This window comes from Vicugna pacos, chromosome 3 (genome assembly GCF_048564905.1).
Source record: "Vicugna pacos chromosome 3, VicPac4, whole genome shotgun sequence".
Taxonomy (NCBI): Eukaryota; Metazoa; Chordata; class Mammalia; order Artiodactyla; family Camelidae; genus Vicugna; species Vicugna pacos.
The window spans coordinates 79,441,635-79,456,704 of record NC_132989.1 but is presented as its reverse complement, the minus strand read 5'-3'; the positions used below and the strand labels follow the sequence as shown (position 1 = coordinate 79,456,704).

Sequence of the window (15,070 nt, the reverse complement as noted above, 5' to 3'; positions counted from 1 at the left end):
TAGAATCGACGGACTGTGGCTTCTGTTAAGAATGATCCTCCTCCAAGAGATAATAGAGGTAAAAATAAAAATTTACCTATTAATTTTGCCTACGGCCCTGACAAGGTGAATCAAAAGTAAACATTAGCCTCGACATTATTTATTTAAACTTTACATGGCTAATTTTAAGATTGGTATATTGATTTCCCAACACAACAGTGTCAGTGATATCAAAAAATGATTTATAAAGGTATGTGATGAATATGAAATTGCATGATATGTGCAATTTTAATTCATCCTATTTAACCAGTAATTTTTCAGATTTGAAGAGAATATTATGAGAAAGAAAGGAATGGGGAGGAAGTCCGTTAATTGATTTCAAAAGGGTAAATTTAATCATTGTGACATTTTTACATGATTTTCTGGCTGACAGATTTTCAGAAAGGGTCATGGGTTACTTTGGAGTTAGCTGAAGACAAGTTGAACCAGGTATAAATTGTAGTTAATTGCAGGTCTCTCATATGTTTTCAGCTGGGTGATATAAAGTGTAGTTAATTTCTTTTCTACTATTCAGCAATTCAGAATGGTCCTTCCTAATAGTGATGTTTCTCTGCATGTATGGATGGTGAGACAGGACGGGCATAGGTATTGGAGAAGAGATTGAAGGTAGAGGGAGAATCCAGCACTTGAAGCACTATCCTTTGAGCCTTGTGAAAATTTATATTTCTTTGTAAAATGTGATGTTTATATTTAACTTAATATTCCTTTATAGACTTTTGTAACTTTCATAGTGGGAAATTCTCCATTCAGGATTTGCATATTTGAGGAGCAAAGAGTGGAATTTGGAATACAGGGAGGGTTGAAGGACTTAAGTTTTTACTTTCTGTATTTCTGAATTGTGTAAGTTTTAAAAAATGAGAATGCATATAAAATACATATTTTGCACACTTTTGATTTTTAAATGATTATTTAAAATCAAGCTTGGCTTTGGTTGTTGTATAAATTACTCAGATTGAGTTTTATAGCTATAGTTACATTGGTAAAACCTAAGTCTGCACATGTTACTTGGAAAACCTCTTAGTTTGTCAGTTTACTGAACAGAATTGATTATTATATATTTTGTTTATACACACATAAGTAGAGAACCTGGCAGTTTACTAATGCAACTTTTAAGGATCAATTCTTTTTAGATATCTCTGTTCCTCTTACCAGGGTTTAACTTTACTAATTTTTTGTTCTGAATTTTAAAATTTTGTGTCACTTACAGTGGTTGGTTCTGCACGTGCACGGCCTAGTCAACTTCCTGAACAGTCTTCTTCTGCACAACAGAATGGTAGTGTTTCAGATATATCTCCAGTTCAAGCTGCAAAAAAGGAATTTGGACCCCCTTGTATGTAAATCATGTATCAAGGATTCAGTCATTTTAGGCATACATGTATTCTCTCTTGGTCCAACTTACAAGTCCCCAAATGGTAAAGAGTATAATTTTTAATTGCAAACTTGATTGCAGCTTTTTACCACTGTGGAAAAATTTTTTGCTTGTTAGTTTAGTTTGTTATTTTGGAGGAAAAAATTTATAAATATAAAACTATAACAGTGTTTCAGTTGCTTTGAATTTAAAAATCTGGCCAGATAATAATTTGACAGATGTTATAGAAGAAATTCTTAGGCTTCTTGATCCTTTCCAATTCAAAGATCTTTGATTCCAAACCAAGAGATGACATGTATCAATTTGTTAGAGTCTTTTTTCTTGACTCTTATTTGTGTATTGTCCTGTTCCTAGTTTTGTTAAAGCAGCTCATAAGTAAAGTTTACATATTTGGTATAGGCATGTTTTGTCACTGTGTACCTTTTTTTGGTGTATGTGGTAAAATTCAACATAAAAATTTTTTGTGTAAGTACAGTACTCTGAAAAGGAAACTATACTTCTATAGCTCATCTATTTCTTTCAGCACGTAGAAAATCTAATTGTGTGAAAGAAGTAGAGAAATTACAGGAAAAACGAGAAAAAAGGAGACTTCAACAGCAAGAACTTAGAGAAAAAAGAGCCCAGGTTTGTAAAAGAAACACATTTTGTTTATGCACCAAGGATTTGACTGTGTCAGTGAAAGTAATTAGCTTCTGAAAAAGTAATTAGGCATTCATTTAAAGATTTCAGTATAATTCCTTAAATTGATATTAAGAAATAACTAACAGACGCTTGGGAAAATAAGTTATCTATCATAACAGATTTTTACTCCATGTGCTTTTCAAGTTTTAGTGGATATGAGTTAGTCTTAAATCTTAGTCCATTTTGAATAATAAGCCATTGTGTTACAGAATTCTAATGGATGTATTATGACATCAAGAATAATAAGATTTTGACATTTTAAAAACATCTAAAAATACATTCAGAAGAATATCCAATTAAAATGCATGGTTATACTATAAATTTTATTGTTTTTCCATGATTAATAAGTTCAACATATCACAATGAAAGAGTGGAAATTCCTTGTGTTTTGATTTATACTACATGTTGAGAATGTAGCTCTGTAGTGCCGCTCTCATGTTCCCTTAGGGGGTAGCGAAACTTTATTAGCAGTGGAAAAATTGTGTAGAAGACTGGTCTTCTATCTCTTTATGGGTCTTCACATGTTAGAAATTCTGCTGTTGTAAATATAATTCCTCCATTGTACTCGTATTGTGTCTATTATATTCTCAGAACTTGTTTCCTGTAATAAAACATCAGGATTGTTTTCTTACTTAGGAGTATGTTCAAATGCCCTTAATCATAAAGATGTTGTGCCGTGGAACTGTGGAATCAGTATAATATTCAGCCTAAATAAATCAGCTTATATCTGAAAGTGACCTGAGAATGACCAGTTGGGTTTTGAAAAAATAATAAAACAAATAGATCTACTGGTACTTAACACATGCCACCTACTGTTTTCTGTGGGTACTTCATAATATTTTTACATCTCTGTGACCTCTTAATTCTTACTTTATATTCTGCTTCTCAGTTGACATAGTTGGTATTATTCCTTAGAAGGCAGTTTTGAAGCAAAAAAGTAGATTACAGTCAGTATTCAATAATTTGAATTCTAAAGATTTTTAAAATTATCTTGCCTTCTAATTCCTTTAAATTCTGTGTCCTACTATCCTATTGGGGCAGTTTTATACCATACCTTAGTTTTTTTTTATAGAGTCAATAAAAATAGTAAGTGAACATAAAAGAATCCATATTTCTGCTTTGTTAAAACACTGGATTTGGATTTGGGGAGGAGAATATGATTAAATCAGTTTTTCCCCTAAGAATTTACACTTTTCTGGAGTTTTTTTATTCATGTTTGGGTTGAGCAGTATGTCTCTTCTGCTCAATTTTCTAGGATAATTAAGTTATGTATGTAACAAATGAATTTTTGAAATAGGTTAAGTGTGGCTTTAATAAGAAATGTTTCATTTGGAGCTAACAGTGCATTTAGACTAAAGAATTGTTTTTAATATGAAAGCGATTTCCTGGGTATATTATTAATCCTGAATTCAGACTATCATATCTCCAGTTAAAGTTTGGGCTTGGCTGTAACAAAGGGCACAATCTGTTAGTTTTAATTTTAATTTTCAAACCATGTGTAACATAAATGCAGCAAATACCACAGTATTATGATTATAATAAATGATGAATTCCCTTTGTCTTCTTACAGGATGTTGATGCTACAAATCCAAATTATGAAATAATGTGTATGATCAGAGACTTTAGAGGAAGTTTGGATTATAGACCATTAACAACAGCAGATCCTGTAAGACTCTTTAAACCATTGGTCTGGAACTTTTTATGCTATAAATAAAAATATGTTTGATAGCCACTGAGTTAATACTGTGTTTAACTCTGTAATTTTTCCTCTCTTTATGGGTGTTCATTTTCCATATTTTACAAAGGAAAATCAAGAAAATGATCCACCTTTACACTTATCTCCCATAACTTGACAGATTAGATATGCTTCCCCAAAATACACCCATTTCAATGCACAGCCTCCATGTCCTTGGTGGTGCAGAGCAACAGTCAAGGAGTGATGTCAGAAGATGCAGCTTCCTTTCTGACCATCACTTAGACGTTTATCTCAATCCCAAGCTTATATCCTCTTTGACATGGGCTATAGATCCCAGTATCATTCCAGTTTACTACTAGTTAATTTGTTATTTTTAAATAAGTGTTATTCTGGCTTTTAGCAGTAAGTAATGGTTGTTGAGGACTGCTATAGACCAGAAATCTAGTGCTTGAAAAATGTTCTACTATCTTATTATACAACTTCTTTCCTATTGAAGAATGAGTATTTGTCGGATAGAAAATACTTTTGTAATTTGTACATGTGAAAAATAATCCATCTGATGTAACATATACAGAATGTATTGTGTATTGGGTGCACACACACACACACAAACACAAAATACATTTGTGTTGGGCAGATGTATAGGATTTGGTAGAGCAGTTTTTAATATTTGCATCTCATACATTTTAGTCCTTGCTGTTCCTCCATTTGTTTAATGCACTATATCTGAGTTCATATTTTAGGGCAGGGATTGGCAAACTTTTTCAGAAAAGGGCCTGATATTTTTGGCTTTGTGAACCATATGGTCTTTGTTACAGCTGCTCAGTTCTGCCTTTGCAGCATGAAAAGCAGCCATAGACAATACATTAATGAATGGGTGCGACTGTTTCAGTGAAACTTCACAAAAGCAGGTAGTGGGCTGAATTAGGCTTTCAGGCCATCCTTTGCCAATTCCTGCTTTATGTTAAATATCATTACAAAGCAAGTATTGGGAATACAAATTGTATGAAAAAATATTTATGTCAGAACTGGCATATTATAAAACTGTTTAAATTATTTTGGTTAATAATCTTCTGTCGGGAAGGGTATATAGGTCAAGTGGTAGAGCACATGCTTAGCATACACAAGGTCCTGGGTTCAATCCCCAGTACCTCCTCTAAAAAATAAATAAATAAACAAACCTAATTGCCTCCCCTTCCAAAAAAAAAATGTTTTTAAATAATAATCTTCTGGGATTCATGTTTCTTATATATAGCTAGTTAACTTTGCTAACAACTTTCCCTATAATCAAACTGAAAATATGCTACTTGGTGGGAAATTTTACTTTTGTTGTATACAGCACAACTTGAATAAGACACCTTCTTAACATGAACCTAATTGCTACTAAGAATGATAGTGCTGTCTATGAAGTTATTTCTTAATGGTTTACCAAATGGCAAAATAAGCAAGTTTCAATTATACTTAGAATTTTTGAAGTAATTGTGTCTGATGACTATTAAACTTTGTGCAAAGTAATTTATTTCTTAAGCTTACTTATCCTGTTTATGCTTTGCATAAATTTCTAAAACCTCAGGAGGAAATATTGCATAATTGACTTTCCAGTGTTTTATATACCATTGATAATCACTGAAAAAAAATATTTTACTTTTAGATTGATGAACATAGGATATGTGTTTGTGTGAGAAAACGACCACTCAATAAAAAAGGTATGCTTATTGAGCTCTAATTAAGGGTTGATTTTTGTCCTATTTGTAGTTTATTTTAATAATAGCTGAAATCAGATTGGTTTAGAAGAGTTTAGTGTAAATCATTTCTGTTGTACCTAACCATTATGCAGATTTCTGTGGTTAGGTGTGTTGATTTGTTAATTGCTCTGTGAATGTTTACCATTCCTCTGGGCTTCACAGAAATCTTGATTTTTTTTTTCCTGTGTTGTTGAAATATTCTGTTATTGAATGGCATATTTGTGGGATATTTATATTTACAGGACTTAACTACTTTTATCTAAATTCTTAACTACTTAAAATAATTTTTGTGCATTAATTCAAATGCTTTGCAGATTACTGGGCATTGGTTTTCATTTATTCTTTCAGAAACTCAAATGAAAGATCTTGATGTAATCACAATCCCTAGTAAAGATGTTGTGATGGTACATGAACCAAAACAAAAAGTAGATTTAACAAGGTACCTAGAAAACCAAACATTTCGTTTTGATTATGCCTTTGATGACTCAGCTCCTAATGAAATGGTTTACAGGTAGGTAAATGTGTTTTAAATTAGGATTTTGTTCTTACACTGTGTGTTCATCACCACTCCACATCTTACATTGATCTTGACCTCTCTCCAGAGGTTTAATGTTCTTTTTTTGCCTTGAGTTTAAACAAAGAAGAATATGTAATAAACACTACAATGAATATTCATACTTGTTCTTGTTAATGCTCCCCAAATCAGTTTTCATTGCTGATTAACTTATATACTATCTAACACTGTATGGATAAGAAATTTCTAGAAAATGTTCACATTTTCTGTACCTCTAGAAATGGCATGTGGTAAGTGTAAAGGACTTTCATTTTTTACTTTTTAATCTCTGCACTAGTGAAAAGATTTGAAATATCTGTTATACATTAGTCACTTATTTGTCTTAAGTCTTTATTTAGCATGCACGACAACTTAAGGGAAAACATTTTCTGTAAATCTGCTTGCATTTGTATAATTTTATCACCTTTTTAAACTTTGGAATAGTTTTAGTACATGAAATTCTTCTATGTCCCCTTATTCAACTTCCAAACAACTCATACTTTCATGTATTATACATGGATGCCCCAAATTTTTATCCAAATTTAGATTTTCATACATATTTTGTGAACATTTACTTATAATTATTTAATAGGTCAGTGTTAATAGCATTGCTGTTTCCTTCTATATAGAACTGTCTTTTGTCAGTTGAATGCTATGTTTCATTGGCCTTCTATTTGTGTAAATATGACTGGAAAACAAAGTTAAAGAGTTAAGAGTGCTAAGAATTAAAGATGTTATAAATAAAATACTAATAAGACAACTCTGTTAGTCTTAAGCCAGTAAACTGGGAGTACAGTTGTAAAGAAAAAGGGCGAGATTAAAGAACATGTGAATGCTAGGTAGAAATATTGTGAAGAATTTATTTTAAAAGAGGATTATAAATTGTGTATTTTTTACCTTTCTGAGAATAGAATCCTCTCCTGCCCCCTCACTACCTTCTCTCCTTTCACTCTTGTCTCATAAAATGTCTGACTTTTATAATCATTTTCAAGAAATCATTATAAATGAAGGTATGTTTCTGTGTGTACTAGATTTAGTAAACATTTGGTGTTTCATTTTCATCCTGTATTTGTGCTTCTTAACTCTATCAATATTTATCCTATCGCCTTTCTCTTATCCTTAACTTTTATGGATTGAGAGGTTAAGCCTTTTTTGGCCTGATCAGCCTGCAGACTCATTTCTAGTTCTATTTGACTAGAGCTTTTTTTTGCTGCTTTTGTTCTGTACTCCAATCGTGCCTTTTTAAAAAACAATCAACAGAGCTGTATAAAGTGTTCAACGTATATTATTTTGAAGCCTGTCTAAGAAGTAGATTTGTTTTCTATCATACTTTTTAGGGCTGTGCTCAGTGAAGTATTTCTTGTCCCTCCTTATCTTTTTGTTTTACCTCTAGCAGTGATTATACCAATATGTAATTTTTTGGCATCCTTTTACTGAATCAAGACTATCAATTTAGAACTCAGTGTCTTATAAACATAATTTGTTTACTTATTCACATTTGAGTCAATGTATTTGTTTTCTGCTTGTTTAGATGGTCTTACATAAAGTGTAGGATTCTTTTTTCCTCTCAACTTTTCTCTATTGAGATTACCACTCTTGATTCTGTTCTTGTTGAAACTTTTGATACCTTTGTTGAGTTGGGTTGTTTTTGTTTGTGGGGTTTCTTTTGTTTGTTTGCTTGTTTGTTTTTGAGTTTCATTATATATGTCTGTCTTTCTTGTCTGGCTAATATTATCATCTTTTGTCATTATTTTTTAAAACTTTCCTGTTGTGTCCTATGTATGTCTTTAGCTCAGTTGCTGTCAGTTGTTTTTTTCCTGTCCATTATTGTGATCATTGTTTTTTTGGATTATTGCTTGAAAATACGTTTTAAAGAGCTTTAAGCTATTCTAGGATAGGTATATTTAAAATTTTCAACAAATCAGTAGGCTCAATTGTGACCTCACAGTTGAGCCCACTGATTTGTTAAAAATCTTGGTGTAAGATTTGCTTATTAATAACACTTGATATTACTTTTATTTCTTATTTGTTTAAATGTTAACAGTACATTCTGACGTGCATTTTATTTTTAAGGTTTACAGCTAGACCGTTAGTGGAAACTATATTTGAAAGGGGAATGGCTACATGCTTTGCTTATGGGCAGACTGGAAGTGGAAAAACTCATGTAAGTAATTCATTACAGTTATGTCCTGGTATGAAGCTGGTTTATTTTCCTTATAGCTTAATTCTATGACCTGAATTCTTTTTTCTTTTTAAAATATAGACAATGGGAGGTGACTTTTCAGGAAAGAACCAAGATTGTTCTAAAGGAATTTATGCATTAGCAGGTAGTAGGTCCTTTTTGAATTTCATTTGTAATATTCTTGAATATTATTCAGGTGGCTTGGAAATAAGATTTGGAAGTTTCATCTAGAATTTAAGGGTAACCATAATGCTATACTTAAAATGTATTATGTCAGTTTTTGGTTATCTGACTGCTTAAGAACTATGTTTTTTGGGCAGGAATCTTAATTGTGTCATTGTAATCTGGCACATTGTGGGAGCTTAGTGTTTGTTGTCAAATAACTGATTTGTTGGAAATTTCCATTTGGTATGATTATGAGAGTGACCTTATTATGACCGTCTATAATTTTAAGCTGTTTGTAAAGTAGTAGTAGTCTTTTGTTGAATATGAAGGAGAGTGACATCTAAACCTTAAATGTAGAAAAACTATTACTACTTTTTTTTGTAAAAATTGTTTACTTTAATCTTCATTTTTATTATTGATATTATCATTCTAAGTAAATATCAAACTGAGTCCTCTAAAAATAGAAAACTTGAATTGCTTTTTAAAAACAGTATTTGTTGCATCTTAATAAGTTTTCTCTGTATGAAATTTTTGACAGCTCGAGATGTTTTTTTAATGCTAAAGAAGCCAAACTATAAGAAGTTGGAACTTCAAGTGTATGCAACCTTTTTTGAAATTTATAGTGGAAAGGTAAGTGGAAACTTAAAAATAATTTTTTTTAGTTTTTTGTATTGTGGTTAAAAGATATGTAATTGTGGTTAAAAGATACATACTGTGAAATTTATCATTTTAACCATTTTTAAGTGTACAAATTCAGCAAAATTAAGTACATTCACATAGTTGTGCAACCACTGTCTCCACATAATTGCTATATGTATTTGGAATAGTATGTTAAAATTTTGTGTATGAGATTTTTTATTTTAAGATTCCCTTTGAAACTCTTTAACTTCAGTATTGAGCATTATTGTCCTAATAATAATTATTTAAATTATTAGAATTCTCTGAAGTAATTTTCAGACTCTAAATGACTTTTTTATTGAACAATCCCTTTTTTTTAAGCTAGTTTTTTTAATTTGATTTTTTTTTAAGGTGTTTGACTTGCTAAATAGGAAAACAAAATTAAGAGTGCTCGAAGATGGAAAACAGCAGGTTCAAGTGGTAGGATTACAGGAACGGGAGGTCAAATGTGTTGAAGATGTACTGAAACTCATTGACATAGGCAACAGTTGCAGGTAACTCTCATTTTAGTTAAGAAAGGGGAACTTAAGTTCATAATCAGTTTTAGATACTTCGGGTATAGCATAAAATCAAAGCAAGTTTGTTACTCATTGTGTCTTAGAGGTAAAAATCATTGTTCATAAAAACTTTCAGTGTGTGCCAGATTAAATTGTATGAATTTTGTTATGTTTAAGTGTTAACGCAAAATGTCTCTTTCTGTTTAAATGATGAAAACTAGATTTTTAAAATTATTTGTTTTCTAAATGAAAATACTGTGTTTGAACATATAAGTTGAACTTTTTAACCTATCAGAATTTCCTTAATCACTTTGTAGAACATCTGGTCAAACATCTGCTAATGCACATTCATCTCGGAGCCATGCAGTGTTTCAGATTATTCTTAGAAGAAAGGGAAAACTACATGGCAAATTTTCTCTTATTGATTTGGCTGGCAATGAAAGAGGAGCTGATACTTCCAGTGCAGACAGGCAAACCAGGCTTGAAGGTGCTGAAATTAATAAAAGCCTTTTAGCACTCAAGGTAAATAAAATGCATTTAATTGTGAAAGTCTTTCAGTTGTGACTCTAATTTTATTTATTCAGCTGTAAACTGGTAGTACTTGTTTTGTGTAGTTAGTAAGTGATCAAAATTTAGTCATTTGTATTTGCAGTTACAGATTTATATTGCACCCAGGAAAATTTTTTATGTATATTAATTACTCTTTTTAGGGTGAATAAAGATTTCCTAGTTGGCAGGCCAATTCTGAGACTCCAGAGGGCTTTAGTCTTTTTTCTTTGAGGAGAGCAAGGAACCACAAAACTAAGCTAAGAAAGTTTCTGTGAAAAATGTGGAAAAAGTTAGTCCAGTATAATGTCTCTTCCTTGACTAGAAAAGCAAAGGTTGGCAGCACTGCAAGAAAGCATCCTGTATTTTTTCTTTTGTGGTACCTTTTTGCAGTTATCCTACTGCCTGTCACTGCTAAACGTTAGTCATAATCTCCAGAACAATCTTTTGGAATAATAAAGTAGTTTGTTGGTTTTGGTTTTAGTTTTAGTTTTTGTTTTTAATTTCATTTTCTTGAATTAAGGTTTATGGGAACATCTTTACTATGCTATCAACCTTTTAGTAGAATTTTAAGGGCTGATCAGATCTTAAATGTTAGGGTTATAGTAAGAGATCTTTTAAATATGTTCTTTAAGATTACTCTTTATAAACAACAATGTCCTACTGTATAGCACAGGGAACTATATTCAGTAGCTTGTAATAACCTATAATGAAAAAGAATATATATATAATTTATTTGTATATGTATGTATATATATATGTGTGTGTGTGTGTGTATGGATAAATGAATCACTATGCTGTATACCAGGGACTAATACAGCATTGTAAATCAACTATACTTCAAACAAACAAACAAAAAGATTACTCTTTATAAGAAGCCTAATCTGTGAAACTTGCTTTTTAATTTTCAGGAGTGCATCAGAGCCTTAGGTAGAAATAAACCTCATACTCCTTTCCGAGCAAGTAAACTCACTCAGGTGTTAAGAGATTCATTCATAGGTGAAAACTCTCGTACCTGCATGGTAAGTTTATGTTTGTTTTGTATTAATCCTAAGTGAATTATTATATAGTATCTATGGGAAAATTATAAAATACATTAATGACAGTCATTTAAATTCTTTTATTGTGAGAGATACAGTGACACTCAGTATGTAGTTTCTGCCAGTCTAATAGAATAATATTGCAGTGTAAATGCATTCTACTAATTCCAGCATCTGAGTCTTCTTGAGGTTGATTTCCATTGATTACTGTTTTCCTTGAGTGTTGGTCACACTTTTCTGTTTCTTTGTTTGTCTAGTAATTGGGGATTATATAATTTTCATTATGAATATCTTACAGACACTTTGTATTCTGTTATGTTCTTCTAAAGATTATTGATTTCTTTGTTGTTGTTTTAGGAAGAAGTTAATATAGCTGGACTTGTCTCCCTTGCTGTGGGCAGCACCTGACATTGAAATCTCTGTTTAGCTCTTTTAGACTTAGCTTTGTTTCTTGAAGTCAACTTTGTATACTTTTAGTTCAGAGGTCAGCCAGAGATGTGGGTAGTATATATGTAGAATTTGAGTTTCTCTCTCTGTGGTGATTTCTTTTCTGGAACCAACTTCACTTCCCAGCTGCTGTGGTGCTCACTTCTAAACTCTGCCCTTTAGTTTATTAACCAGTGAAATTCCAGGTTACTAAGGAAGTTTTAGTTGTTCTATGTGATAGCAACAGGGTTTGCCCTTAGGCAAAAAAAGTTACTAGAAGAGGGGGTTAGACAGTCACTCAGTGTTACTCCCTTCTTTTAGGTGTTGACCTCCATTTTCTTCCTGATGTTTGATCATTTTCTGGTGCTGTCAGAGTTGTTTATATTTTAACTGGAGTTTATAATTACTGTCTGATTATGAGTATAAGGTAGTGAATTATTGTGGAGTTTAGATACTAATAAATCTTTTTTTTTAGATAAGCATATCAACATTAGACCTTAATGAGCTATATGTTAATATTACTGTCATCATCATTTATAACATTTTCTTTATCTTTTGCATTTTTCCCTCATAGATTGCCACAATCTCTCCAGGAATGGCATCCTGTGAAAATACTCTCAATACACTAAGATATGCAAATAGGTACGAGAAATGATTATTTATCTTGAAATTTGAGGGGAGTATATCAATAAATGGTTTAATTTAATATCTGATAGGGTAAATTTTATTACATTGTTGAGTTTTCAAAAAAAATTGCATGTTATTTGTTGAGATACTAAGAATTGTTTTGTTATGTTCTAAAAATAATTGGGAATCTGTTGTATAATCTGGGAAGACCAGTTACATTTTTATTAGAGTTGGTATTTCTATCCTGGAACAGGATTATATTTTTCCATTTAACCAAGTTATATTTCATAATATTTGACTACATTTAAATCATGCAAATTCTTCCTGTTATATTAAGACACTAAAGTAAGTGAGTATCAGGAGCCAGTCGATATTTCTTAAATTGTCTTGCTATATGCTGAAAATTATTTCTGATATTAAATGTTACACCTGGGGAACCTAGGGTTTAAGTGGTAATAGCACAGTTCTTTCTGGTGTCCTGCATGGGTTATATTGTATTACTCTAGGCAATAGTGTTACACACTTCAGTAGACAATTGGATTATTACATATGAAAGAACAAAAAGCATTATAGACAAAGCAATTTATTCCTTATAATTATGAAATGCCCTTGGAATTTGGGGTTGTGATGGGCATTTTTATATTTGTTCCAGAGATTTGTCCCCATTGCTCTTGTTTTGAATGACTATATATATAGTCTTAAATTTTTGTTATTACATACTGCATTTGTGATTTTAACTTCGAGATAAAATCCTCCTTGTATTCCATTTCTAGTATAGAGATTCTCTTAATTTTGCTAATAAACACAAGGATTTGTACTATATTTTGTTTTAATAATTATAGAAATTTTATTTTTAATCTTTTATTAAAATAGGAAATGCATATGCATGCAGAAAAGTACCCAAAACATAAGTGAATAATTTAATAAATGCTTATAAAGTGAAAATTCCTATTGTCACACTGAGAAATAGATTTCCAGTCCCCCAGAAAATTCCCAATATGTCCCTTCTTGATCACGAATCCTGAATAACATGCCTAAATCCATTCATCTCTACACCAAGGTAGCCATTGTCCTGATTGGTGTGGGAAAATTTTCATTTTTTTTTTTTCTCTCTCTTTTTAAAAATAGTTTTACTACCTATGAATGTATCCCTGAACAATATAGGTAGCTGTATTTGAACTTCATATAAATGACATCGTACCCTTTACTCTTTTATATCTTGCTTCTGCTTCAACTAAAAAGACTTTTGAAAATCATACTAAGAACTGTGTGTAAACTTGAACTTGAAAGTGTAAACTTGTTGACCTTTCACACAAAGATACTAAATGACTTTTTAAAATGTAATGGAACTTTACTTTAAAATTTAATCCCCTTTAAACTTTGAATTAGAGATCCTAGCTACAAACCTTTAGAGTACTTTTAATCAATTTCTGTAATGAACATTTTTGATATTGTGGCATTTTTATCATTAATTTAAAATGCTTTTTATTTCATAATCATTCATGGGAGAGATGAGGAATAGCTTTGTGTAGTAGAATATTATCATGTTGTAGAATTAAAACCCTCCAGGTCTTCAGACTTCTGGCTGCAAAGGAATCCCCCTAATGTGAAAAATCCTGTGTCTGGCCATTCTTCTAGTTCATTTTAGGTCCAAGTAAAACATTGTAATTTATTATCATGTAATGTGATTCATTTGCAACCATCTGGGACAAATAATTATGTCTTTTATTTCCATATCTCTAGGAATGAAGATTTTCAACCTTGCTTGATAGCTCATTTGAGGAATATAATTCCTGCATATAGTATAGTTTATCTTGGGCAAGTGGGTTTCAAATAGAGGGAAACTGTGGGGCTAATAGGGTGTCTAAATTAGGAGATTCTGAAAGAAATAGATAAGAAATGGGGTTGGGAGTAAAAAGAGTTAAGTCAGTATTAGAAATTCAGGCTTGTCAGCTTGTGCGTAGGTAAGCTTTCCAAAGTGACTGTAAAAGATAAAGGGCAGATGAATCCTGTATTGAACCTTTGAGAGCAGTCATTACCAACAGGTCAAAGAAAGATTCCAAGTGGAAGAAATTATTAGTTAGATCTATATGACTACTTTTGACATATAAAAACAGTAATTTCATTTAGTTCATTACCTAAGAGAAGTAATGAGAAAAACAAAATATGATTAGATTATTGAAGTGTTTAATTACTTAAGGTTTGTATTCAATGCTAGGTTTGAACCTCAGTTATACCACATTCCGACTGAATGAACTTGGATGAGATTCTTTTTTGCTCTGAACCAATTTCTCATCTGTAAAGTGGTGATAACAGTATCACAAGATTGTCATAATGATTAAATAATATAATGCCTATAAATTACTTATCATAATATCTGACATATAGGAAGTACTTAATAAATACTGCCTACTGTTATGAAATGGAATTGCCCCCAAGAGGACATAGGAAATCACAAAAATTGGGTCAGGAAAACTGTGATTTGGTTAAATATAACTACTGGAGACATTAGCAAACGGTATTTAAATTCCATTGCTAAAGGCTTTTCTTCACCAAGGTTCTTCACCTGAATCACCAAACACAGAAATTTGAGTAACTTTTTTCTGTTTGTTCCAAGGATACTTCATAGCTAATCCCATTCTAGGTGCATAGAAAAGAAGTTAATTCATTATAAACAGTGGATGTCATTAGGACTTAATTCTCTTATGTTCTGTTTGGAAAGACGGCAAGAATGTTGAAGACTCAATAATACTAATAAACAGAATATTCATGGTATTGACTACACAAGGAAATTAGATTGAGTGGTCATGTAGTTAAATAAGGGAC

The 15,070-nt window shown here is 31.5% G+C and overlaps 1 protein-coding gene across 3 annotated transcripts in view; it reads left to right on the top strand.

Moving 5' to 3' along the window:
- Positions 1-15,070, top strand: part of KIF2A (kinesin family member 2A) — a 67,331-nt gene that overhangs the window by 41,418 nt on the left and 10,843 nt on the right. For 2 of the 3 annotated variants that reach the window (XM_072958611.1, XM_072958609.1), the window contains exons 4-16: positions 4-58; positions 1,247-1,369; positions 1,932-2,032; positions 3,660-3,755; positions 5,437-5,491; positions 5,879-6,041; positions 8,157-8,247; positions 8,347-8,410; positions 8,969-9,060; positions 9,460-9,602; positions 9,923-10,127; positions 11,063-11,173; positions 12,192-12,259. In XM_072958611.1, the coding sequence (XP_072814712.1) occupies positions 4-58; positions 1,247-1,369; positions 1,932-2,032; positions 3,660-3,755; positions 5,437-5,491; positions 5,879-6,041; positions 8,157-8,247; positions 8,347-8,410; positions 8,969-9,060; positions 9,460-9,602; positions 9,923-10,127; positions 11,063-11,173; positions 12,192-12,259 (1,367 nt within the window). The remainder of the gene's footprint in view (positions 1-3; positions 59-1,246; positions 1,370-1,931; positions 2,033-3,659; positions 3,756-5,436; positions 5,492-5,878; positions 6,042-8,156; positions 8,248-8,346; positions 8,411-8,968; positions 9,061-9,459; positions 9,603-9,922; positions 10,128-11,062; positions 11,174-12,191; positions 12,260-15,070) is intronic. The other variant, XM_072958610.1, reaches the window with a different exon arrangement.